A 27589-nucleotide genomic window follows, 5' to 3' on the forward strand; every position below is an offset into this window, starting at 1 on the left:
ACACTTGTGACGGACACACAGCTCTTTTTATACTTTGGTTGGCAGGAGTAAATCTGAATGGTTTACTTTTTCTTAGGTAAATCACTTTTCGATGAATAAGAGGCAGAAAGTTAGAGACTTCAGAATTAAAGACACAGTACAAATGGATTTCGGTCTGTACATTTAAAAACTGGTCAAAGCTAACTTCTGAGACAGACATATTTCAGTAGCACAGCTGGACAATTTCACTGCTTGTCACGGAACTGCGCATGACAGGGCTGGGGGAAATGCCTATGTCTAACTTGGGATGTTCAGTGAGGAGGGGAGGCTGCGTGAGCAGGGACGTGACGTGAGGCACACCCTAACCCTACAGTACCTGAGGGCAGTGATGGCTGCTGCTTGGTACTCTTCTCACAAATGCACTTAACTTGAAATGGACTTTGAATTTCAGAAATATCCTTGACTTTCCAACTGTGACTGAAAAGACTGACTGATTTAACCTAAGTTGTAGTGGGTGCAGAATGGGGAACCAAAAGCAATAACTGGCTAAGTAGCCTTGCCTACACAGACACAGGAAACATCAGCTGCCAACCACTTGTAAAGCTATGGCAAACTTGATGGAGACTCATTCTCACTCATCAAAAGTGGCATCAGACGACATTTTGACCACGTTACCTTAGCAATCAAAGAAAGGATTTTAGTGGAAAGAGTTAAATCTCAGCTTTCTCTACTGATGTGGTTGGGATGAGAAGCAGAAGCATGGGGGACAGGTGTGACTGGCTGTCTGGTCCACTGTGGTGACAATCCCTGACAGGTGCTTACTTCCTTTCCCTACGTGGACTCACAGTGGCATGGCAGTCCAGAGGTGAGCAAGACGAGATCATCTACGACAACAGCTGCAGACAATGACGGGTGAAGGAACTTGTCTGACAGTTAGAAAGCAGAGGTAAAACCCATGTAAGAGCAAAAAGCGAAGGCTGTCCTCCGTGGCAAGGGGGAGAGGAATGGGGAGGAGGAGAAGGAGGGGGAACCATAATCAGGATATAGTATGTAAGAAAAAACTCTTTAAAAATAGAGAAAGAAAGAAAGAAAGAAAGAAAGAAAGAAAGAAAGAAAGAAGGAAGGAAGGAAGGAAGGAAGGAAGGAAGGAAGGAAGGAAGGAAGGAAAGAAAGAAAGAAAGAAAGAAAGAAAGAAAGAAAGAAAGAAAGAAAGAAAGAAAGAAAGAAAGAAAGAAAGAAAAAGAAAGAGGGGGGAGGGAGGGACGGAGGGGAAAGTACAGGAAACGCAGTGAGAGGAAATGCAGTTCCAGGCGAGAGAGAGTTGATGGGCAGTTAGGTTTCCAAGATGAGTCCTCCTTGTGAGCAGGACAGAAGGCCCAGCAGAGTTCAGTTACCTGGCCACAGAGTTTGAACGCTGACATCCACCTGGGCACAGAGCTTTCCGCTGTCTCACTAAACAAGATCTCATGGCGATTTCTAGAGCTTTTGTAACGAGAGGGATGGAAGCTGTTGCCCTTTGGTCTAGAATACTCTTCGCTTCCATAATCAACTTCCTGATGTTCTTTCACTTCACACTAAGGTTTTCCTTTTAGTTTACACTCTCTCTTTTGAACACATTCTGGCGTTTGTAATCAGAAAACAAAACAAAACTCTAGCTTTCACAATGCCCCCATGCAGAGCCACCAGAAGGGGCTGAGAGAACTGTAAGATTTCTGTAATGCTAACAAGAAAGCTATACTGACTGCCATCATAAAATTGAAAGCCCCAAAGGAGGCCTCATGGTTTTGAACTCTTGATCTTACCTCTGCTTGGATCTGCCGGCTCAAGTCAGCATGTCCAACTACCCTTTAACATTGTACGGGGAAATTATAAAATCTAGATTATTTTTTTTTTATAGTAAGTCAAACTCTCATTCTGAAGACGCTAGAATAAAGACAAAATGTGATCTCTGGTGTATTAACTCTAGTGGTTCCCACCAAACAACTCTAAAAGTGTTCACAAAAGATTGATACAGAACTAAGCAAATGAACTAAGGCAGCTAGTCATTAAAAAAAAATTAAAAATCTACTAAAAGAAAGGAGAGTCAATCATAATACACCGGTTAGATAAAAATATAAGCACTGACAACTTATCCAAAAACTGTTATTAACCAAGCTGGAAAATGGAGGTAGGAAGGGGACGGCTACCAGTACAAAGGGGCCATATCCACACATAGATGTTCCAGGTAAGCCAAGGAACAAGAGCAAGAACTACTGTAAAACAGTGACAGACAAGCCAGAAACCAAAAGAAAGGGCTGGAGGAAAAAGTAGGACTGGCAGATCAGGACAGAGAAGTGGGCAGAGGAGTCGCACCAACAAGGGTGGGTACGGCGGGGAAGTGGGGCACGCTCACTGCTGACTCAACATTCCCCTAGTCCCATGGTTTATCAGGGCCTCACATCATTAGGAACAGTCCACATTTATTGAATTTAGACTTGGTAAACAATATGGACGAGTGAGAGATGCTGTCTGGGAGTCTGGTCCTTTCTAGAAGGCTTTCCACTCTGTGATAAACTTCTACCATGTTTAAACTACTGCTGCTGGGAGTTTCCATGACCTGCTGTCTGAGTCTTTGTTGATACTAATACATTTGGTGCTTTCATATAAGCTCATGTATTATTTTGATAAAAATAATGATTATTGAAACAGTAAATGCTGAGAATGGTGGTACATGCTTACAGCCCAAAGCTTGTGGCCAGCCTGAGCTACACAGGAAGTTCAATGTCAATCTTAGTGCACAGTAAGGTTGTCTCAAAATACCAAGAGCAGGGGAGTAGCTCAGGGTGGGGGAGCTTCCTCAGCACATGCAAGGCTGCTCTGAGTTTGATCCTTAGCACAATATACAAAGCGCAACAATTAAGTAACAACTTTGCAGAAAACCACTTTAATACATTGTTTTGTGGTCACAAAAGTGTGAGTAGGAGTTAACTTTTTAAAAGCACTTGACTTTTAAAAAGGCCATCAAAAATAAAGTATCCTGGCTCAAGATCACAAAACTGGTAATGGTTCTGAAGTCCACAAACTCAAACACAGCCCTCTGTGCCTCGAGTTGTACAAAGAAGACAGCCATAGAAAGTTCTAGGCTTCCTGCTTATTTGAAAGGTAATAAGTGAAACATCTTTGTTTTTGCAGGAGTGAGAGTATCGATTCACTGAGTGAAAACAGGACAGTAAACAGCATAGACCTGAGTGGGCTGGAGCAAGCGTGCGGCACAGGAGCCTAAATTAACTCTGTGTAAAAGGCATTTTGTTTGTAGTTTTCAAAAACTGAATGAACTCCCTATTATATCAAGTAGAGAAACACTGCCCTCTTTCCCATCATGAAACTCTAATGAGGAAGAAACCTATCCTAGGAAAGAAATTTATCTATAGGAAGGTATTAAAAACCAAACCCAACCCAAGCCTTATTTGAGGACTCAACAGCAGGGATGCTTAACTCACTGCCTCACGGTGCACCTCACTTGCTTCCCACAAGAGACGTGGACTCAACACTCATCCACACCATGCGCGCGCACGCGCGCGCGCACACACACACACACACACACACACACACACCAGTTCCTACAGCAGTGCTTCTTCAACAGTATACTAGTATTAAGTTTTGCAGAAACAGTTTGGGAAAAATACACTCGATCCCAAGTTGTTCTGCTTCTCTTCATTCAGCTGCTATTGCTGTCTACAGAAATGGACGTCACTCTACAACTTATGCTTTCATATGCTTTGAAACACATATTTTCCTATGTACCCACTGTCTGGTGTCACAAATCTCTAGAAATAAAGGGACTGGGTGTGGGGTACATGTCACTCCAACAACTGGAAATGTTGTCAAGAGGATCATAAATTTGAGGCCAGCCAGGGCCTATGATCCCCTAACCCCCCACGAAAATCCCAGAGTCTACTTCTCTGGCCCCAAGTTATACCACTCAGTCTCTGGGTCAGACAGATCCAGCATGAATGCCACCGTAATGGTCACTAACTACATAACCTTCAAAACTCCTTCAGCTAGTCTAGAATTAGACTTCAGTTTCTGGATGGACAGAGAGCGGTGCACACTAATGAGTAGTGTCAGGGTGTCATGTGTAAAACACATACTGGTGTAAATCCTGGCAGATAAAACCGGTATCACAAGCACCAGTTAGTCTTTGATTATTTCCTAACTGCTACACTATACAGAGATGCACGTGGTTTAGAGTTATGTGACAGTAATAATACAAGAGCACTGTGCACATGCATAAGCTTCCGACTTGACAGTTCATACCCACGACCAACACAGCGCCTGCCACCCCAGAGTCGGCACCGGCCGCGTGAGGGTTTCTGGGTGTTGAGCTTTTGGAGGCACTGTCTTACCATGTAGCCCAGGCAGCTCTTGCTTTTTTTTTTTACTAGAGCCCAGGATTGCCCAGCCTCCAGAGGGCTGGGATAACCGTGTGTATGTGTGGCTTTTAACCAGATCACCGCGAATATATTAGTTCATTGGCCCCTGTCCTGTTCTCATTGTGGAAACTCATGACAATGACTTAACACAACACACAAAACAAAGCAGCACTTACAACTTCGTCTCATAATCTTTCCAGGCTTTGTCAAATGGCTTCTTGAGATCCTTAGAAAAGAGAAAACAAGAAAAATGAAGACCGTTATTCACCTTTCCTCCAATAAGTAACAGAAACAGCATCTGAACGAAACCAGCTTCCTTTTGGAGATCGGAAACCACGTGTGCACTGTTCATAGGTGAGAAGCCCTGCAGAGGTGGGAGGGGAACCCTCCTGGTCCTATCAAAGAAGCAGGAGCCAGAGCTGCTCAGAGCCTGGTCTGTGTCAATCACCCTGGGAGGCCAGCCTGGGGCCCACTCCTCCCCTACGCCCATGCCCTCCCCCCATCAAGGAGCAACCAAGCTTTCTGAAAGGGCCTAGTCTTGTGTCCAGTGGGTACCATCATGTGAAGTCGCAACACTTTCTAACGACAAGTTTCCAAGAACATTTTGTGCTGAAAATGTCCAGAGATTTTCAAATAAGTACTAATATGTAAAAAAAGTAAAACAAAACAAAACAACAACAACAACAACAACAAACTCCAAATAAACCCAACTCTTTCAACTTAAGAGTAAAACAATTTCTGGCCACTTACTCCTTTGACTCCCTTCAGGTCTCCTTTTAACAAGGAATCCAAGGTGAAGATCACATTGTGGCTCAGACCCTGGAGCTGAAAGATGAACACAGAGAAAAGACGGAGAATTAAAAGAATGCACACCAAGCAGTGAAAGCTATTCCGTGGATCCGCCCACCGGGCTCAGGGAAGAGCTGTGTCTACTGTATGTCTACTGTATGCCTGCTGTATGCCTGCTGTATGTCTACTGTATGTCTACTGTATGTCTACTGTGTGTCTACTGTATGTCTACCGTATGCCTACCGTATGTCTACCGTATCTCTACTGTATGTGTAGGCATCCTCTTGCTGGTGGAAGCCTCACACTGAAGCTGTAGGAATGAGGAGGGAGATGTGGCACGTGAGAAGCCCAGCTGTGAGCAGAGCTACAGTGTGGGCCCAGAATGACGCACCTACAGAAGGGCACAAGCGACTGCTACCCACGTCAGCACTTTCAGTGCGACTTCTAACAATCTGCAACTCTTTGACTTTTCTTCAGTTTCCTGTCAAGAACATGGAGGGAAGTAAGTAACCGGCTTTCACTGTTTCCCTTTTGTGCTCTTACAGTATGCACTCTATCTGTGATTATATTCATCTTGCATGAGATTAGATGCTCACTGATGATGACCTTGGCTGTTCTGATCACCGCAGCAGCCTCAGCTGCTCTTATCACCACCACCACCACCACCACCACCACCACCACCACCACCACCACCACCGACAGGTCTGGCTCTGTAGCCCATGCAACCCTTGAATTCACAATCTTTCTGCCGGGGATTACAGGTTCCTAGGCAAGAACAACAACACTTAACTAAACCAAGTCTTTAGCAGGTTGCGGGGCAGGCTTTCTCTTGCTCTGCAGCACTAGTCTGCACGTCAACACAGTACAGAGGAGTCTAATGGAGAAAGAGGCTGAGCTGCCGCCCAGCTGGAGGAACCAAAGGGTGGTTTAAAAGACAGCCCACAAGACCCTGGTAATTCCCAGGGACAGCTGCGCTGGCAGAGCTCTGCATGGCCAAAGCATTGATAGATTTTTTTGGTGAGCGGGCGGGCGGAGATGAGCAGCCCGCTGCTCTTGCTCCGAGTGGGGTTTCTTTCTCCATTGGCAGCAGATACACAGCGAGGCACAAATGGCATGAGGACTTGCAATGCTGTACATGTATGTACTGGCCTGGGGTTGGCAGAGTGGAGGGGCTGCATCCTACTGCCAGCACATGGAGATGGACAGAGCCTAACACACAGACACTTGGTGAGTGCTAAAAACCTGCTTATATTTTTAAAAAGCCAGTTATGAGTCCGAAAACGAGGGGGCAGAGAGGCAGAGAAGAGAAAGACGTTCTGTCTTTTGGCTCTGTCTTCTCTCAGTGCAGCTCTGTTGCTCACACCCTGGGTTTCCCGGCAGCAGCTCTGTCAGGCTCTTTGCTAAACTTCTCCTGGCTTTACATCTGAGGGAGGTTTTCCAGTATATACCACCAGAGGGCGTAGGGTTCCTGCCAAGGCAATTCTAACATACAATTCAGCTTAGCAAGCAAGCCAGATTGCTAAATTCTGAACGTCTATGAGAACCCATAATAATGGTTTTGGAAACTAGGGCAAAAAGACCACTTAAGAATATTTTTTAAATCTATCTATCTATCTATCTATCTATCTATCCATCCATCCATAATTTCCCCTTCCTCCTTTCCTCCCAGTCAGTCTCTGATCCCTCTCCTCACCATCTACTCTTCAGTAAAGGTCAGGCCTCCCATGAATATCAAGGATTCCCGGCCTATTGAACCGCAGTAAGAGACTAGGTGCCTCCTCTCTTATTAAGGCTCCACCTAGAATTTATAATTGTGGTCCTCAAAAATAAAAAGGCTGGAAATGCCTTGGGCATGACAAGAGAAAATGAAGATCCAAAGAATTCAGCCGTCTGCCCTAGACACTAAACTGGAGATACTTTGCTCCTAGCTCTCAATTTTGTTCTGGCAGAGTAAGCCCCCAGGACCCTCTGCCCAAGGCTCGTAAGAGAGAGTGTGGGTGATGAGTGAGGGTGGGCCCAATTTAATTCCTTGCTAACCAAACCAGCATCAACTCTTCTGCTTGTAACCATTCTGACACCAACTTCACTCAAAGGACTTCCCATGCCCCATCATGTGTGTGCTCCTCACTTCTGCATTCGTCTACTGTCCATCTCCCCAGTGTACAGTTCTTGACGGTAGGAGCTGCGAGTCCATGCTGACATTCCCAAACCCAAACAGTATGCAGTACTGAACTGCTGCTCCGGCAGGACTGGCAGAAGGTATGGAATACAGCACTGGCTGTCCGAGGCTCCCCTCCGTGGGCTGTTCACACTGATGGAAACAGTGTGCCCAACAATGGGCGCTGGCTGGGGAAACTGTAGCACTTATGAGAAGTTTCTTTCTTTATGTGATATATGGGGGGAATAAAAGGTACTTACAGGGAACAAGATTTACTTTTAAAAAGATGGGGGAAAACGTATGTGTGTATTATTTCTAGAGAAACACATAGTAATCTGCTGGTGTCAGTGCTCTGAAGGACACGGTGGTAGAGAGGATGGGGAGAAAAAGGTTTTTTTTCATTGTTGTTGTTGTTGTTGTTATTATTATTATTTTATGCCCTCCTTGCAAGCATGAGGTCCTAAGTTAGCTGCCATAACCCATGTTTAGAAAGGGCAGATCTATCTACCTGCTGGCCCCCACTTGTAACTCTAGTGCTGGGGAATAGGGACAGAGACTCCATGGAGCTCTGCCACGCCCGCTGAACCTACTTGGTGAGCCCTCTGCTAATGAGAGCGGTCCAGCCTCGACAAACATGAAGGTGTTTGAGAACAACAGCTGAGGTTGCACACAGGTATGCATACGCAAACATGCACACAACTTCACATACATATTCAAACGTTCTTTAAAAATAAGCAATGTACTGCTTTGTTCAAAAAGAAACAGTATTTAAAGCAATATGGAAAACAAAGATTAAAAGCACATTTCAACTTCCAGCCCTAGATTTTTTTCCTCACTGTCTCAAATCCTTGTGAATGAAGCAATAATTAAAGCTTGCTGCTACTTTGACATGAAGGTTGCATTACAGAACACCATGGGATGAAATCTGTGGTTAGTGCTAAAGGTGAAGGTTCTTCTGAAGAGCAAGTCTCTCCAAAATCTATGCTCTAACCGCACAGAGTAACCAATGTCATCACTGTGGTTAAGCACTGGGTTGAGGCACTGCACTCACGGAAAACCCCAAGAATTAAGAATTTCACTGTGGTCATCTACACACGTATTCTTGGGGGCTAATAAGAAACAGCAGACAATACATTATAAATTTAGAAATCTGGATTTTCCCCGGTGGTTAAGCTTCGGAAAAGGTCACAGGAAAAAAATTACTATAATATACTAACTCTATCCAGCTCCCTTCCCAGGCAAAAAGTTCCTTCTCTTGGTGGCAGGCAACCGGGAACTGAGTGGCACCAGGAAGATAGCAGAGAAGGGGGGTGGTGGTAGCTGGAACACAGACCGTTTCTCTCTTGGAAATCTCAATGAAGAAAACATCTGTTCCTCCAGATATCTTAGTGTGTTGCTCTGTGACAGGTGAATTATATGATTTTAGTCTTAGGATTTTAGAGTCTTCTAGTATTTTCATTTTCTTAATAGTCCAGAAATCCTGACAACCCAAACAAGTTCTATCAAACTGTGAAGTGTTGTCCTCACGGGCAATTTCAGTGTAGTCAGCACAGGACGACAGGAGCAGACTTCCTGCTGTCACTGTCATTAGCCTTCAGGGGATGCTTTAGGAGACGGGTACCATGGAACATCTTGGTGGTACTTTACTTAAATGCCATTGATTATTCTGCATCGATTTTCCCAACTTTCAAACTATTTCCCTTTCTGTAACAACCAAACCCAATTAGGGTAAGTGCCTTTACATGAATCAAGTCCACAAGATGCAGAAGTTCGCTCTGAGGCAGGAGGCTTGCCGATTAGAGGTCAGTGTGAGCTTCACAGCAAGGCTCATTTTCAAACATACACACGATCTACAGAAAAACCAAAATTATCTATATTTCCATCTTATTTAAGCAAGCAGTATTTTAAATGCCATTTCAGGGATTATGCTTCCTTACACTAAATATACCGGTGTGCCTAATGAGTGACTGTTCCTTCCTAAAGGGCTGTCCCCTGCTAGTCCGTACTTTATACCCTTCCTGGAACTTGGAAGAACTTAGACAAGGAAGCTGGGATCTATCTTTTCATAGTGCACTAGGGGTTTCTTAAACATATAATTGTAATTAATATAGGCTTCTACAAAAATAAACATTTATTCCTCACAAACTATTCATCACAAACTGGTTATACAAACAAGCCATCACAATCCTACCTGAAGATGACTTCAAAACAGCTCTTGCTCTGTATAGAAACACATATTCTGTTTTGACTTTTTACCCCAACATATAAATCTCCATGGTAGACACCCTCCTGTCTGTTTGCCGATGTGTTACTTTACCCATCTCCTCCATCTCAGAGGGTGGGCTTCTGAGTGGGAGGCTCTTGGGATGACCACAGCAGGTGCACAGAGCAGCACAGGCCACAGTGCCAACCCGAGCCCCCTGCTGGACTCCCAGCTGTGCCCTGGCAGCCGTGGAGTGCTGCCCTCAGAGAAGGCCAGAAGTTTCTTATTTGCCCACCTTGGAATGGAAAGTAGTCCAGTTCTACCAATGGGCCACTCAGTCATTCACACATACGTGCGCGCGCGCACACACACACACACACACACACACACACACACACACACACACACGGCTGTGTTAATTAACAAGGACATGATCTGGTAGCATTCATCATCTCTAGCTAATTCTGACAGGCTCTCTCCACTGCTCCTTGGCTCTCTCTCCTTCTCTGCAAAAAGAAACAATTTCTCTCAAAGCAAAGCTAATGCAAATCTGCTGACTTGCTCAACACTTTGGAAAATCCAATTAAAATAATGAGCCAGCTCCCGCAGTTAAATCGGCAATTCCCTGGTATAACTTAGGTTTTCTGTCTCGAGTGTTAACTCCTTCACACCCTAGGCAGTAACCAAATGTCTTACAGCTATTGGAAACGGGTACCTGGAGATCATCATGCTAAGCGAAATAAGCCAGCACTGGAGAGACAGATTCTGTGTGTTTTCTTTCATGCATTAAATCTAGATTTAAATTTCCTCTCTAAAAGGAAAGACGGCAATAGAGGTAAACAGAACATACGTGACCCAGAAGCAGGAGAAAGGACCACTTGGGCAGAGAAAGGGGAACAATGAAGAAGGGGAACTGAGCGAGGTGGTAGGAGGGTGCAAAGAAAAAACATGATATATAAGTAAAAAAATGTCACAATGATATCATTCTATTCTGCTAACTACTTTAAAACACAATGGAAAAAGCACATGTAAAGAGTTTATCATTAGACTGCTTTCCAGGATACATGTGACCATCACCATTATGTATGAGTTATTGTTTAACCTCTCTGGTGCCCCAGTATTTCCTTCAATTAGTGCCAGTGCAAATGGTCTGGGGAGCAGGGAATAAGGAAGAGAGGGTACCCACAAGGCACCCTGGAACTCACTCATGTTACTCCGCTTACTGACTATTCAGTGTGACTGCTAATTCTGTCACTCCGACTACGTTAGAAAACGTACAAATTAGTAAGGCACATCTTTTCTTGTGTCCATGCAAGAGTCTCCAGATACAAATGGATCATGAAGCCTGCGACTAGGAATGGATTAATGCCTTGATGGACACACAGTATGATGGTGCACCGGAGGTGGTGAGATGGAGGTGATGGCGCCTGAGGGAAGAAGCAGTCACATGGATACTATTTCTTGCCTTGGCCCCTTCCCGTGTTCCTTTTCTGCTTCTTGTCTAAAATGCCTTCCTGCTAATGATGACCTGGATCTTTGTGCTTTCAGCTACGCAATGGTAAAACTGATAGACCCAGCTTCCAAGCTATTTCCTTTCCTGTAAACAGTAAGCCGGAGTTACCATGAGTCCATAGAGTTAATGAACAGCCGCAGAGATTTTACATAGTAGCTTGTTGAAACATTAAACATGGAACAGGTGCGACTTTGAAGTCATCAAATTATTTATGCTATTCTTATACCCCAATGTTTCAAAATGTTTCCCTAAATGTTTCAGACTACACTAAATTCCATGATTTTAGTTTCCTTTAGGAAACTAAAGAACCTTTAGGTCCTTTAGATGCAGAGGACCACTGTCATCAGCTATTACTGACACATCAGATTAAGGTTGTGCATTAAAACTGTCTTCACTGCACAGGCAGGAAGTAGAAACGCAGTGTTCGTTCACGGTCTGAAGCTACTCCTACCCCCAGCAAAGAGTCCAGGCTACTTTGTCTGCCTGGTATTTTAAGAGTTTTTCTCAACTCAGCTTTCAGGGTGCCCGAGGCTTACCTTATCACATTTAACTGAGAGTGTTATTGGACTAGTCACCCCCACTTACCCTTTTAGAGGCCTGCTCTCCTCGCTGCTGAGGTGCAAATGATAAAACCAAGCTCTTGTACCCTCGGGGGATTTATGTGAGATGCACTCAATGGACTCAAATGTGTATAGAATGCTAGGCAGGAGATGGGCGAAATTAAACAAAACTAGGTTTATTTTCTTAGATTTTTTTTTTAAACACACATTTGGAAGGCTAAACAGTAGTGGAAGAAAAGAAGGTAGTGAGGGAATGGGGGAATCTAAAACACTGCTTGTCGGTACTGCACCACATGCTCTCCAGATAAACCCTATGGTCCGGCTTTTCTGCTCATTCATCAAGGCCATCTCTTAGCATAACATCGCACCCCATTATGGTATGTTACATCTCCGTAGCACAGCCTGAATTACACTGTTGATTAAAGTGGCAGAGGATACTGTGCTTAAGCCTTTGCTAAGTTACTAGGGTGAAAGAACTCTACAAAATGGGTCGTAGTCTCACTAGATTAACCTCTCTAGCAAGCTCAGAGTAAATTTGATGAAGGCCAAAGCATGAATGAACCAGATGGTCAGGTTATTAAGGGCAATTTGCTTTCCTCCAAAGGCCATTTTCATGTCCTCTGTCTTGCTATACTCATTTAAAGTGACAACTGGGGCACATCACTTTCCTGTCTGAAACCAATTCCTGCTTCCTGCTAGCTGGAGTCAGGTTAAGTCAAACTCCTAAGTTTAGGTCTGGCCCTGCCAACCTTTTCCCTTGTGGCTAACCCAGATCAGCACCAGCTGCCTTGAACAGGAAAAGGCTTCTGTGAGTCCCTGGGTCACAGAGAAGGTGGCGGTCCTGGGTGTAGGAGCACTCACTCACAGCATAAGCAACCTTTCCAGCATCTTGTGTGCATCCGTCCACGCTTCTCCAGCCTTCCATCTCCTTCCCCAAGCCCCATGCTTCAGCTTCCTGAGTAGCCAAGACTCAGTCATATTAGCAAACATTTGATCAGGAACACAAGTTACACATCGAATCAGCAAAAGCTGACTATACAAAAGCAAAACCCAGCACCACATCAAGTGTGAAAGAAAAAGCTTTCACATGGCAGCATGGGATTCCAGAACTCGGGGGCAGGGGGTTCTGACTGTGTCCTAGACTGTGACCTGAAAACACATTAGAGATGGACTCCCAAATCCAACTGACCAGAGCTTCTTGAGGGTGGAGCCCAACAGCCCATGTCTTAGTAAGTTCTTCAAGTGAATTAAATAAAGTAAGAGCCACTCTCTGAGTCTTAGGGCTGTCCACAGCAGAAAATTCAAATTCCTATTGAGGAGGGAATGCCTTCAGCCAGAGAGAAACAAAGGCTGCTCTACAGAATTCTGGAAAATTCAAGGCCCACCATATGCTGATGGCATCTGACAAGACTGAATTCGAGTGGGATTCCAATTTTCCTGGAAACATTACACAAAGAAAAAAGGCAGTGTGGGAGTTAAGGGATATGGAAATCTTAAGACCATGTGAACAGTAGGTATGGTTTAACATCTCCACACAGGAAGAATAAAGCACTGTTTCCTCTTACCCCACTGGAGAACCACCACATCAGAAGGAGAAGTGGAGCTCTAACATTTCAGACAAATGAGGAAGCTAAAGGACCCAGCCCACACACTTGGATCTTGGCTTGAAAAAGTCATCCTGGCCCTTAGTACTTGGAATGATAATCAGTTCTTGACCAACTTTTAGACTTTAAATTTCATTTCCATGCATCTCATTTATAATTTGCCATGTGTGAATTATAACAAAACCATTCTGTGACATTGGTTTACATTTTCCTCGTTTTCTATGATGTCTCTATCACATGTCCTATTCATGTTTTACAACAGTTGACTCTGGAAGGACTGTAGTACAACTTAAGATGCTGGTATGCCTGGGTTTAGGGTGTGTCAGGAGGAACAGTGAGGCCTCCTTGTAAGCACCCCACCTTCATGCCCCTGACTGAGAACAGAGCCCACCATGCCCTGGGTTTCCCTCCTTCTTGGGCTCTATCTGCATGTTCTAAAACATTTCATTTGGCTTTCATGGAAACATTCAGGATTCAAAACCCTACCTAAAGGTTGACTGTGTGGTACATTCTCGGTGGATACAGCTCAAGAGCATCCATGCACATGAGGAATCTTAGATTACAAATCTGGGCTATCAGCTACTTCCAAGAAATCAAAAATTCCCCAACTCATGGAAACCCAAAGGCAGGAGGCTTTGTAAAATTCTGTCTCTATGTCCATCTTTCTTTTCCTCTCTGAAATTAAATAATTCTTTAGAGTGAGCTATCAAAATGTTTTGTGCAAGCATTGTCCAACAGAAAGGGACAGTCATGACCACCACAGAACCTGGCATATAGTGGGCACCTGGTAAAAGTTGGTGAATCAAGGGACACTTTAGAAAGTCTATATTTTTAATACTTACTTTAATTTACATGTTCACCTCACTGTAATATGCAATAAAAACTACTGTTGAATGCTGTTTAGTTCCTCTTCTAAGGGAAATCATCTCTACCAGCTTTTAAAAACATACTCTCAAAAGAATCCATAAAACTATCTGTGATCAGGACAAGGGTCCCACCAGAGTGAAGATGTGACTCCCCTGCAGTCCGGATGGGTAAGTGAGAACATGAGAGATCTGTCTCTGGTGACCAGGCCTGTGAAGCAGCAGAGCAGAGGTCTGAACTCTGTTACAGCCACCTCTAAAGCTACAGCATGTCTGCTGCTGACCTCTTGGGCGTTTCAGTCTCTTAGCACACACAGTGCACGCAGTGCATTAGAGGGCAGTCTATTCATGGTCTAGGGGCAGATGTAGTGAGATGCTACTTGAAGACTGGGTTCGAAAGGCAGTTCTTCATGTCAGTCATAACAGACCAAAGGAGCGAAGGGCACAGACTAAAACAAAAAAGTATGTTCTTTGGTGAGAGTTCTAAGAGGCGTCAATATTACTCAAGGAGACTGGTGCACATTTGTGTGTTAGACGCTTAGACACACGAGAATGAAGAATCTTGACCAATCCGATGCTTTCAAACTTATTTGATCACCGACTTTCTTATGTAAGAATCATGAATTTCCCATGGAACCTCTTTGAGAAGAGCTCATCTAAATGCTAGTTTTAAAATGTTAGTTCAGATGATCCCTTTCTTTAGCTGTGTTTATTCTTAATTTCATCCTGCCTCTGCCCTTCTCAGATTTATTTCTGACTACATTTAATATGGAATGCATGGGGTTCTCCAGCCAGTTGTTTCTTACACACTTTCCTCCTCCCTTCTTCTGCTTTGGACCCATAGCTTTAAAGCATGCCTCCCCTGGTTCCTAGTGCTGTTTTCCAAGTATATCTTGAGTTAAGGATCAGTTCACAATGATACTGCGTATACACTCTTGATGAAAGTGTTATCTGCTACATGAAAATGTTGTAGGCTGAAAATTCAATTCTACTTAAAAATCACGATCTGGATTTCTACTTAAAATATTTTAAATGTGCAATAGCTCTTACTAATTTAAAATTCAGCTCGGTTTACGTGTGACTTCTTTACACTGCATATATTTATTACATGGTAACTGTGTACTGACGAGAGAAAATTCCAAGTCATTGGTTATGGTCTGGCCACAACTGGACCATAAAAATGACTTTCCAATTTTATTTATATGTCAGATAGTTAACCAGCTTCCAAAACAGAAGAAAAAGACTCTAAAAGCTTCTGAAATAAATACATGATATACATTTTTGTTGACACCCAGGCCTCCCATAATAGACTATATTTCACTGTAGGTAGCTCTGATTTGGAGTGGAGCTCAGTTCATTCCACATGCGTGTTCAATGTCTCACTGCAATGAGAACACCTTGGTGGCATTATAGAATACACGACACCTACACTGTCCCCTATCTAAGATATAAACCCCAAATCCTAAGATTATCTAACTGGAAGGATTTTGGATACAATATATATATGTATGCATGTATGTATATTTATACACACACTTTGATATGTAAGCAATATATCTAAATGTATAAAGGAAAGACTACATTAAAATATCAGACACTAAAATTACATAATAATCTTTATTTTTGAATTTTTCTATATTCCTGTTTTACTGTAGTAAACACATGTAACTAACTTACTTTCTTTCTTTCTTTCTTTCTCTCTCTTTCTTTCTTTCTCTCTCTTTCTTTGTTTCTTTCTTTGTTTCTTTCTTTGTTTCTTTCTTTGTTTCTTTCTTTGTTTCTTTCTTTGTTTCTTTCTTTGTTTCTTTCTTTCTTTCTTTCTTTCTTTCTTTCTTTCTTTCTTTCTTTCTTTCTTTCTTTCTTTCTTTCTTTCTTTCTTTCTTTCTTTCTTTCTATATTCTTTGTTTACATTCCAAATGATTTTCCCTTTCCCGGATCCCCCTCCCCATAAGTCCCATAAGCCCTCTTCCCTCCGCCCATTCCCCAATCAACCCCCTCCCACTTCTCTGTCCTGGTACTCCCCTACAATGCTGCATCAAGCCTTTCCAGGACCAGGGCCCTCTCCTTCCTTCTTCTTGGGAATCATTTGATATGTGAGTTGTGTCTTGGGTATTCAGAGCTTCTGGGCTAATATCCACTTATCAGTGACTGCATTTGATTGTGTTACCTCACTTAAGATATTTTCCAGTTCCATCCATTTGCCTAAGAATTTCATGAATTCATTGTTTTTAATGTGTAAATATACCACATTTTCTGTATCCATTCCTCCATTGAGGGACGTCTGGGTTCTTTCCAGCTTCTGGCTATTATAAATAAGGCTGCTATGTAACTTTCATAATAATAAAAAAAAAAAGAAAAGAAAAGAAACACTCCAAATCCTTCCCCTCTTGTCATCCACCCACACACACCCATGGACAAAGCTTAGTTAACAGAATGTCCCACAATGCTAACTGGTCATGAGTCCTATCAGGGCAGGGTGGCGAATGCAGTACAAACTCCAAAACCTTCCAATTGTGTATTTTCACTCTGTGAAAAGATAAGTTCTCACCTGGGGACCAGAACTAACAGGAACATCTTCGGCAGAACACAGGATCACCAAAGGGGGGTGGGGGAGGACAAAGAACTATGTTGTGACACTGTGTCTCTGAGAAATGAGAAGAAAGCTTTACCTGTTTTAACACCAACAGATATGCTAACATGGAAGGGAAACCTCAGGGGTCTAGACAGAGAAGTTGAGGCAACTGTGGAATGCTGAAACCAAGAAACCGTCTCCCTGGGAATGAGCCCTTAGTCGGTTATCCAGTATTGAGGGGTAGGACACACGGCATTAACAGTCAAACAGAGGCTGAGAGGGAACAAGGGATGGGGGGGTGGGAGGGAGGAATGGGAAGGGAAAAATACGTAATTATATTTTAGTTTAAATGAGAAAAGATGAGATCTTCAAAAATGCATTAGAGTTCACAGTATCTGCAATTACCAATGGGCATAACTATCTTTTCTACACTTTTTAACATTTCAAAGAAAATTCTCAAAAATAATGTGATAAAAATCTAGATCCAACAACCATATTTTCAGCTATTTTCATCTAGGGGAAAAGAGACTTAAAAAAAAGAAAACCAAAATAAAACAAAAAGCAATCCTTAACCCAAACCACAACATTCTGCAGTCAGAAACTGTAAACAGGAAGTGCCCTGCCACTGCGGAACTGGGCTCCAGCGCTCCAGCAGCTCTGCAGCAGTAGCTGCTCTCCACTGCTGGAGGACAAGCTGCGGGGCTGTGGGAAGGGGGGAGCAGAGGAGGGATGGGGCACCAAGAGTCCCCTGGACTATACGTCCTCTGGGCACACCTCACTACATTATATAAGGTTTGCATACAGCCCGTAAGACCACTACAGCATGGGAGTACGGGAGTATGAGGTCATGGCATTTAAATGGCGTCCGCATGACCACGGAGAATCTCTTCCCCAGAGCAATTTAAAGTATGGGTACCTGAAATGTATGTGATGCTGTCTGTTGACCCTTCATGTCCTTTGCTGGGACCACATGACCAGCCAGCACTGGTCACCACGCATCATTTTATTATTGCTTTCTTTTCAGTAGTTAAAAACATGATACGAAATCACAAGCAGCTAAATTCAAGAGCAGTCTACTTTTATCTATTTATTCTAAGAAACGCATTGTAAAAGCAGTCCTTCTCACTAATACACTGAATCCCAAATGGGCACGGTAAGAGTGAACCACATGGTACATAGGTGCTTTACACAACGCCTGAAAATCCGAACATAACACAAACTTCTATGGGGAGGCTCAGGTGTGTATCTTATCACTGATAGGTCCCTCCTGCCTCTCACGGCATCTGTACAGACCCTCGATACATACAAAGCATGCACTGAGAGTGACACGGCACGGCTGATCATCAGCCTCATTTTATACAAGTGAAGAAAACAAGACGTAGGCATCTTTCCAGGCCACAAAGGGAAGCAGCTGCTGGTAACCTTTTCTTTCCTAACCTTTCTCTTCAGGTCACAGCTTAAGCTCTTATATCCTGTCACTAACACGCTAACGGTAACAAACCCTACCATGTCTATGTTTCTCCAGTTCCTCACCACTAAGAGGCAGCATTTCCTAGACATAAGAAACCTAACAGACCAACTTCTGGAAGCACAGAGTAGATCCCTCCATCTTCTCAGAATGACAACCATGAAACTGATGTTAGAAAAAGAAATTCACCAGGAGGGAAAAACTGGCTCACAAAACCCAGGGAAGTGCAAAGGAAGCAGGCTGAAGACCACACGACAGCCTCCTCAGGGCACAGTGGAAGCCAGGGCACTTTGGTTCTGTACATTTCTTTCCAATGACATTTTGGCATAGTGATGTTTTATTAAACATTTCTCTTCCTTCCTCTAGACTACAATTTGAAGCCTAGATTTTGATTTATATTTTGAAAAATTCAAACTCACAAAAATTTGAAAACACAGTATTGAGAGGATCCTGTTACTCTTCAACCAACATCCTCAGCAAAAACAGCTTACATATTATTTTACTAAATCTAGAAGCTGACACTATGACACGTAACTAGACCTTATTTCAATCTCATTAGTTCTGGTATATGCTTTTCTGTCTCCTGAACAACAACTACAGCTTTGCACATAGTTCTTAGGAAGGTGTAGTTATCAGTCTCTGTAGAAAGTTCAGTGCTTGACTTGGGACCACAGAAAAGATGCCTCACTGCCCCGAGTTTGGTTAGCAAGGCACTCAGAGGCAGCAATACCTGTTGATCAAATGGAACTACAGACAACCCCAGCCAGCAGACCTGAGAACTATCCACCTGACGCTGATTTCCCAAGAGTTGGGAATCTTTCCAACAAGACTCCAAAGGAAAGCCTGGACCCAGGCGGCGCTGCATCTCAGAGCTCTGCAAGCAGCATCTGACAGGGCCATGCAGAGTGAAGCTACGGGAATAAAGCCAAAGCCACTGGCAGATCCAAGGGAGACCGAGGTGCCAGCACAATGCCACGCTTGTCAGGACAAGCTACAGTTTTCTTAGGCAAAGACAGCCCAAGAAGAGTAACCGTGTGAACGGAACCAACTCCGTGTAAAATGATTATTTTTATGGCCGCTCACCAGGAACGCTCACCATCTTCAATAGAAAATGTTTATTTTTATTTTCTAAATGAAATGAAATAAATTATGTCTTACAGCAATTTCTTTTTGATCTACCTTAGACTTCTATTATTCTATGAAAGAAAAGAGGACATGACCAAAACCAAACCAAACCAAACCAAACCAAACCAAACCAAACCAAACCAAACCAAACCAAACCTTGGACTGAGTCTATCAGATCTAGTGAAACAGCAAGGCCAGCACTTTTAGCTTGGGAAAGAGAATCCCCAGAATATATGGCGGTAGAAGCAATGCACCCAGAGTAGAGACAGCTGCGGCAGGGAAGAACAGTGGGCTCTGGCTGCTTTGTAGCAGTGTGAACCAACAACTTCCATCATCTCAGCAGGACTTGGTACCCTCTGGGAGGCCACGTAATCCAGGACAGCTAAGCACTACGGTAAGATAGCTGTCACTTCAACAGTTACTTTGCCTGTCACTGATATACCATGAGCTTGTGGGGACCATTTTACATCAAACAATAACAAGCACTCAACACACACTGTCAGGTTCAGAGGTCTTCAATAAACATCAATTTATATGGACATATAGGAATATATGAAAGCAACACATATTTACTTAATTGTCTGGTACATGTAGATACACAGTTGAGCACCAACCTGCAGTATACCCAAATATATATACAGACTGGTGTGGGACCCATGTTGGGTGATGACTTTTGGCTAATGTCAAAACACATCTGGTCTTCTGGAAAGTGAGATATTAATGTGACAAGATGGACCCCTGGGAAAACAGCTTCTTGGGCTCTCTGCTAGTTATTACCAAAGTGAGGGTGACTCTTCCTTCACTTCCTTTTTTAATACAGGTCTGTAGCATCCATGCTTACTTGTCTATAAGTAACCCCCACAACAAGTGGCAAATAATACCCAGAAGGAAGAGGAAATGAGGCTCAAGCAGTTTAAGAGTTAAAGAAACATCATGGGCTTGTTAAACCAGAAAGTACAGGAACATTGTCTTTTTTCAAGCTTTTGAAAGGACAAAAGTATTTTATGTTTAGCATTTTTTTCTGACTACATGATATATTACTTATGACTTATTCAATGACAAAACCTACCAATTAAAATTAAATGGTCAAGAAAACAGATGTATGCATGTTTTTAATACAAGAGAAAAAATTCTGACTATTCAAAACACTCAGGGTAAGAGACTGTAGGACAGCTTTTCAGATAGGCAGTATTCTTCTACTGTAAGCTGTTTGTATCAACTGGATTTATGACAGGATTCCCAGGCAAGGACACAGAGGCCCGCCTGCTGTATAACCGCCCATGCTGAGGACATTTGAGCTTAGGTCCTGATCTGCAGGGGATACCCAAGTGCAATGCTGGGGGGTGGGGCAGGAGGAGAGGGAATGCCTGTTTTCCAGGACAGCAATGGAGGAAAATACGGTAATACCTCACACTGCTGTGATCCCCTACCTCTTAAGACTTAGATGATACTGGATTAAATCAAATCAAGGGCAAATACAACAGTTCTTAAAGAAATATTTGCACCAAATCAATCACACACATGGTCAGGCCCAATAATGTGACTGCAGTTAAGATACGGTAATAGTTGGACACAGTGTTGGCAAAGAAACTCTGATTGCTGTCCATCTGCCTCTGCCTTCTTGGGCCACATCTTTAAAGACCTTATATTTTAGGATTCTTCCTGCCATGCATGTTCCGTAATTCCTAAAACCTTTTTCTTAAAGGTATATAAGGGGTCGGCAGTGGGGTGGATTGTAAAAGGCTATGCAGAATTAAGGGAGGCTCATTATTTCAAAAACCAAGACACACATACAAGTGAGGTACAATACAGGCAGGGGGCATTTACATTGCCTGTTCAGCACTGAAGCATCCTTCCTCTTTTAACCAGCTTTCCAAAATAAATATTTAAAAAAAAAGACAAAAACCAAAACAAGCTGTGCACGCAGGCCTGCACGGGCCTATGTCGGATGGGGTTCAGGAGCTGAAGGGACAGAGGTCCATGTCCCTATTCCTAGCTGACAAGTTCAGCCAAAGGCGTCTCGTCGAGGAAACAGGCCATGCTTTAGGGCAGGCTGCACGCCCAGCGGCAGATGCAACGGGAAGAGGGTGATCTGGAGGTTCCCTGTCGAGTGATGTCATGTCAGGGCTTTTTATTTGTTGTTTTTAAATTTTATCTCATTTTAGAATTTACTTTTATATCTCTTTCTTCCCTCCTTTTACTCCGCTGGTCCTCTGCTTACGAATTATGGCTTCCAGCTTAATGTTTTATGGGATTCCTCAGTGCGCTAACGAACGTCCCTGTCTCTTGAGCTTTTCTTGGGCTCTTCTCCCTCTCTTTGTTTTGTCTTATTCCAGTGACATGTTAGTTTTTTTGCTTTACCTTATTTTGTTATTATCTCTTAGAAGCCTGTTTGTTTTCTAAGGAGAGTCAGAAGGGGTAGATCCAGATGAGAGGGAGGTAGGAAGGAACTGGGAGTAGTATCTATTGTATGGAGAGAAAAATCTATTTTTCAATAAAAGGGGAAAAACCCAAATAACATCTGCTAATAGTTATCTTAAAACAGTTAACAGTGGTAGAATGTATTAGACAGTCAGGTGGCTCCTCTCCCTTCAATACACGGCTAGAAATGTTACCCTGAAGTCTGTGAAAACCACGACCTCTGCAGGACTGCATGGCCTGTGACTTAACTTTCCCTCCCAGGCCTGGGGGTGGAGGTAAGGAGCAGGTGCTTGCCCTCCGCGCCTGGTGAGGCTAGCGCTCTGCTTCAGGATGTATGGCATGACTCACCAGATTTTTCAGCAGTGTGGACAGTTCCTTTGTAAGTGTAGAAAACTTGACAAAAGCAGTGCCAAGGTCAGGGTTGTCTCTGCTTAGAAAATTACTTCCGAACTTATCCAGAACTTGTGCATAGTTTTCTTCATTTTGTACATGATCTAAAAAAGAAGCAAAGAAGGTGTGTGAGTGGTTGTTTGCCACGAGGAGGAGTTCTTTTCAATGTGGATCACTGGAACCTCTTAAAAGGCAGGCAGAGAAAGACAGCAACAATTATTTACTGACCATGCCCAGAGGCTGGCAGTACACTGAACCCTCTTTTCTTTTTAGACAGGGTCTGATATATAGTTCGGCCTCAGGCTTGGGGGCCTCTCTTATGCTGTGATTACAGGTGGGTGCCACCACCCCTGGATGGCAGTGGCTGTCTGTCTGTCCGTCCCCCCTCTTCCTCGAAGGAGGAATCCTGCTTCCTTCACAGCACTTAGCTCATTTATACCCAGGCTCGCTCACTGATTCTTCAGTTATTTAAGGGAAAAATTCTTCCCACATTCACCAGCAATTAAGAAACTATGAAGAAATTTCTCATTAGAAAACTCAGTCTTAAAATACAAAAGAAAACCTCAAGAGTTGTAGCATGTTTCTTGCTCTGCCGCTGATCTTGACTCCTTTATTTTGTTTTATGCCCCAGGCCTACAAATGGGCATCTATAACCTTTTTTTTTTTTTGGTAAAACCATCTCTAGGTACAGTGTTTGCATGCTCGGATCATAACAACAACAACAACAACAACAACAACAACAACTTCTATGCTTTCTACTTTAGCTGGGACACAAAGATTATTCATCTTCTGTTTATGGATACATTTCCCCCTTAGTACTTTCTTTCAAATGTAGAAATTGAGGAATTTCTACAGCTCTACAGGAATGCAGACCAAGGAACTGATGTGAAACGGCAAACATGCCTCCGCAGAGCAGACAGTAATCCCTACTCCCACAAAGTACCTTCTTCCTGGCTTGCAGGCTATCAGCTCTCTCCATCATCCTCTACCTCCATCTCATGGCTGCCCCCCACCCCTCAATGCTTCTTCACCTATCTGACCTCATTGCACTAGAAAGCCCCTCCCTGGCACTGGGACTTTATATTATTTTCCTATCTATTTTTACTGCCTTGAGATCTCAAGTTTCATCACTTTAAATGCTTTCCAAAAGTTTTAAGTTGGTACCTTGACCCCTAAAATATAAACTTATACATCCAATCATCTATCTCCACTTGGATGCCCAAACAAAAGGCTACAATGGACCCTTTGGTCTTCTTCCTCAAACCCTTTATCTTACTTAGGCATTGGCATTAGAGAAACTGCAATGTGAAACCTGTCAAGTCATAGTTGGTTTTCCTTTCTCACACCCTAGTACCTCAGAGTGACCACAGAAGGCCACTCACTGAGAATCCCAACTTTAAGATACACTCCACAATCTGAGAACTTCTCAGCACCTCATGCTAATCATCGCCTATCCAATATCACCTCTTTCTTCTGGTCTCTTGATCGTTGCTCTTGCTTTGTCACTGAAACAGCAGGCTGCATGGCTCTCTTGGGTTGTACAACAGATGTTAACTCCCGCCACGCATGTGGCCCTTCATGAGGGACTGCCGGGCTCCTCATGATCTTTATAGACATATACATAACGTGCTTCCCTGTACCCTGGGACTGATGGGAGGAAGCTGGCTTGACTGGTAACTGAGATGGAGATAGTACTCCTTTCATGTGCCGGGCTTTCTGCTCTGCATTTGTGTGGAAGCCCCCAGCACAAGCCTAGTATTTATTACATGAGTGAGTAAACAAGTATCTGTCAGAACCTTAAGCCTTTCTTCAGTTAGAAGGAACCTTCCCTTGCCTCTAAGTCCTGTACTTACGCATGGTTTCCTACATCATCCGTGTACATGCATATTTTTCCCTAAGAGGCATGGATTGCCTCTGTCACCTCTGTATCCCCTACTCAACAAACACTGTAGATTTTCCGGGGAGCTGGACTTAGGATATTAGGGCTTAGTAAGAATTTGTTAAGCCCTCTGAAATTTCTTAGGCTATTTATTACCGGCTATTCAACAATGGAATGTTTTACTTCAAACCTCCTTCAACAACTGTACAGGAGAAATGGCCATTCAGGAAATGGAACAGCAGCCTGGGGGATAACGGGCAAGAACCATCGCTGTCATCCAGTGAGACCAGATGCAGTGCCCAAAGACTTCTGCTCATCGCAGCATTAAAATTCATGATGTCGACAGTGGCGATAAACATTTATGGCTGAGATATTTTTTAAAAGATAAAACACATCTCTGGTTAAGTCTCAGAAAAACAGAAAAGACCATCTCTGCTCAACAACAGGCCATGCATATCTGCCCACATCCCACTGAGAGTCCCACAGAATGCTTCTTTCTGCATTTGCAAGCTGGTGAGAGACAATGAAGTTCATTTCAATGTTCCCAGGGGAGAAAGCACCTCAGTACTTAGGTGGGAAACACTGGCACACAGGCTTTTGTTTACTTGAAATCCTAAAGTGAAATGTGTATAAACGTGTAAATTAATAGTGTATCTGCTACTCACTAGCCAGATTAAGAAAGGAATTATTACGAATTGGTTCTAGAGCCCCTTCCTAGGCATCGCTTCTCTCCTCCCTTGACGTCTACTCCCCTGAACTCTAGCTTCACGAAGAGGTAGAGAGAAGTGTGAGAAGCCTGGCGGGTGAGCAATGGGGGCTCACTGAGGAATCAGATGAGTTGTGCAGAGATGGATGATGGGAGCAGGGCACTGATGTGTCCCGGGCATGTTCTCTGGCCTAACTGCTCTCTCTAGGACACCCTATATTTCCTCCTCAGCAGATCTCTGCAAAGTGTGACAGACAAGAGACAGAAAGCCAGAATGGATAAGTAAGCATAAGCTAGGTCATAGATCCGGAAAACCTATATAGTGTCTGGGTGTGCCATGATGGCATTGTTTCCTAGGTAAATGAAGCTGAGGGATGAAGCCAGGATTGGAGAACAGCTACACTTGGTTTCAAACACACCCTGTCTGCTAACCCAACTCAATTAAGACCATCCGACACGCCAGAACACTGTGTCAACACCTACTCAGAATCCCCTACATGGAAGGCTTAGAATAAGCACCAGGCACCCAATAGGCTTCTTTGTGACTTAGCAACACCAACAATCCAATAGTTACAATTAGTTGGAATCAAGATTTCAGATGAGTCAGTGTGCCAGAGCTATACTAATAACTCCTTCTACATCAGCTCATCCAGTGTCCACAATTATCTGCTACTGTCATATCCTCATTTTAAACATGTGAAAGGGTTGAGAGAGGTTAAGCAGCTTTCCCAAGGTCACACAGCTAATGAGAAGGCTGGAAGGACTGAGGCCTGGGCCTGCTCTCAACCACTCATTGTCCCAGCTGAGCTCTGTTGCATCTGAGGACTTCTAATGTGAGCCAGATGCCAAGTGAAAGAAGATTCTGGAAAGCAGGTATCATAGTTCCATCTTCACTGCCTGGTCCTGGACAGACAACTAGACTCTTAAGTACCTCAATTCTCTCATGTATAGAGCAGGTCTCCTAAGACTCACCTGGCCACTGATTGCCAAGTTGTAATAATGAAGGGGAGCGATTATTTAGAAGAACAATAAGGCCACAAAACAAAACAAACCATCAGGCTTCTTTCTGTTTACTAGAAATCACCAGAAGCCTATTTCCAAGCACAACCACTAATGTGACTGAAGTACTTCTTGGTAGAGGAGCACGGAGACAGGGAAAATCCTCACTGGTCTTATGACTTTAGAAAAGAGTCTCTAGTTCATATGTGAAATAGTAGGTCTATAAAATACATTTCTAAAATGTTTACATTTACGCCAATAATCCCGAGTTGAAATGCCAATATTAATGGGTATCATATATAAACATAACATCATGGTACCCTTTGTAGAATCCTGGTATATGTAAGATAGCAATCAGGTAATACTATCTAGTTGGCATGGTCATTATGGGGAATTGAAGAGGAATGGCTGGAATGTGGTACATCCAGCATCTGGCAGATGAAGTGAGTTTCATGTTCATGTCTTCCCACATCTGCTTCCTTCAGGGTCTTAATTCTCTCCTGTGCAGAGTCTAGAGCAGACCCCACAGGGCTCTCAAACCAGATATCCTGTATATATGATATTTATATTACAATTTGTAACAGTAGCAAAATTACAGTTATAAAGTAGCAACAAAATAATTTTGTGGTTGGGGTCACCACAGTCTGAAGAACTGTATTCAAGTGTTGCAGTATTAGAAAGGCTGATAAAGAACTGAATAAAGTAACATGTTTATCATCTTGTGAGCCACAGATTAGGTATTCTGCAGAAAGCCCTGGTTATGTGCATGCCTATCTGGTACCCATAGAGTCTACCCAAATGTCTCTCCCCTGAAGCACCACCACAGTTCCGGGCCTAAGGCTTCCTCATTTAAAGTCAATGTAAGGCCACCTTTCACTTACCCCATTTGTGACATATCCAGTTCCAAGCTCAGTCTGGCTACAATGAGTGCTCAAAAAAAAAAAAAAAAAAAAGCTATTGTGTGTACTGAACAAATAATGTTCCCCTCTCTCAACAAAGGTTCACTGGTCAGGCGCCAGGCCCAGTAGCTGGAGTACTAAGGCTACAAAAGCTGCTATATACAGTGGTGTGCGGGAGCCAGGAAAGGACCTTACACACAGGATTGCAACATTATAACCTTAAATGCTTGTTTTAAAGAGTTTTAATTCACATGCAACTACAGAGATATAAAGATAGAAACTGTAACTTCCTCTTCTAATCCCACCTCCTTCCGTGTCAGCACATACGCAAATACAGGAACTTTCCCTTTTTTCATCTCACTTTTTAAAAAGCCCAATAAGGAATCATGGGTAAAACACCAAGGCTTCCTCTTTTCCTACTGAATAAAGCCCGAGAGATTCAACATAAGTACATCTTAATAATGATGTCAACTGTGGTTGTTTCCCGACAAGCTGTGGTGCTAGTTACACAACAAATCCTCTACTAAGAATCTTCCAAGTTGTTTGCAGCTTCCCCCACCGAAACCCAACACTTCGAAAACAACTTCCAAACACAAGCTCGGTCCAGGCTGCTGCTCTGTCTCTGGAAAGATACACAAATACAGGCTTTCAGGGGATGTGAACATACATACACTCCAGGCTTAGCATTGTCATGTTTCCTTCGAAAGAGGCTGACTGCGGCAGTCACAGCTCCAGCAGCAATGCCCATGTAACAGAGACCTTTCTGTAGAAAGTCATTAGCACCTAGAAGCACTGTCCTTAATAGGTGCCTCACAGGCATGAAAAATAGATCTCAGAGAGCCTGCTTTTCTGAATTTACTGTCTGTTAATATTTCCTTCTCCTTCTTTTGTCTACATAGCCTAGTTCTCACAAGTCTGCAAGCAGACTGCCTTCTACAGGGGTGGAGGTGGGGCTATCTTTGTAGTATGTGTTGCTAATTGTAATGAATAACTTCCGGTCTTCATTCATATAGACCTCCTTGAAATAGACCACAAATCTAGAAGGCCTT

General features: G+C 43.3%; 1 protein-coding gene across 5 annotated transcripts in view; it reads right to left on the minus strand.

Moving 5' to 3' along the window:
- Positions 1 to 27589, minus strand: part of Asap1 (ArfGAP with SH3 domain, ankyrin repeat and PH domain 1) — a 295049-nt gene that overhangs the window by 81663 nt on the left and 185797 nt on the right. For all 5 annotated transcript variants that reach the window (XM_052161438.1, XM_052161439.1, XM_052161436.1 and 2 more), the window contains 3 exons: positions 22016 to 22161; positions 5142 to 5216; positions 4568 to 4617 (listed from right to left, as the gene is read on the minus strand). In XM_052161438.1, coding sequence (XP_052017398.1) covers positions 4568 to 4617; positions 5142 to 5216; positions 22016 to 22161 — 271 coding nt within the window. The remainder of the gene's footprint in view (positions 1 to 4567; positions 4618 to 5141; positions 5217 to 22015; positions 22162 to 27589) is intronic.

Source organism: Apodemus sylvaticus, chromosome 17 (assembly GCF_947179515.1).
Source record: "Apodemus sylvaticus chromosome 17, mApoSyl1.1, whole genome shotgun sequence".
Taxonomy (NCBI): domain Eukaryota; kingdom Metazoa; phylum Chordata; class Mammalia; order Rodentia; family Muridae; genus Apodemus; species Apodemus sylvaticus.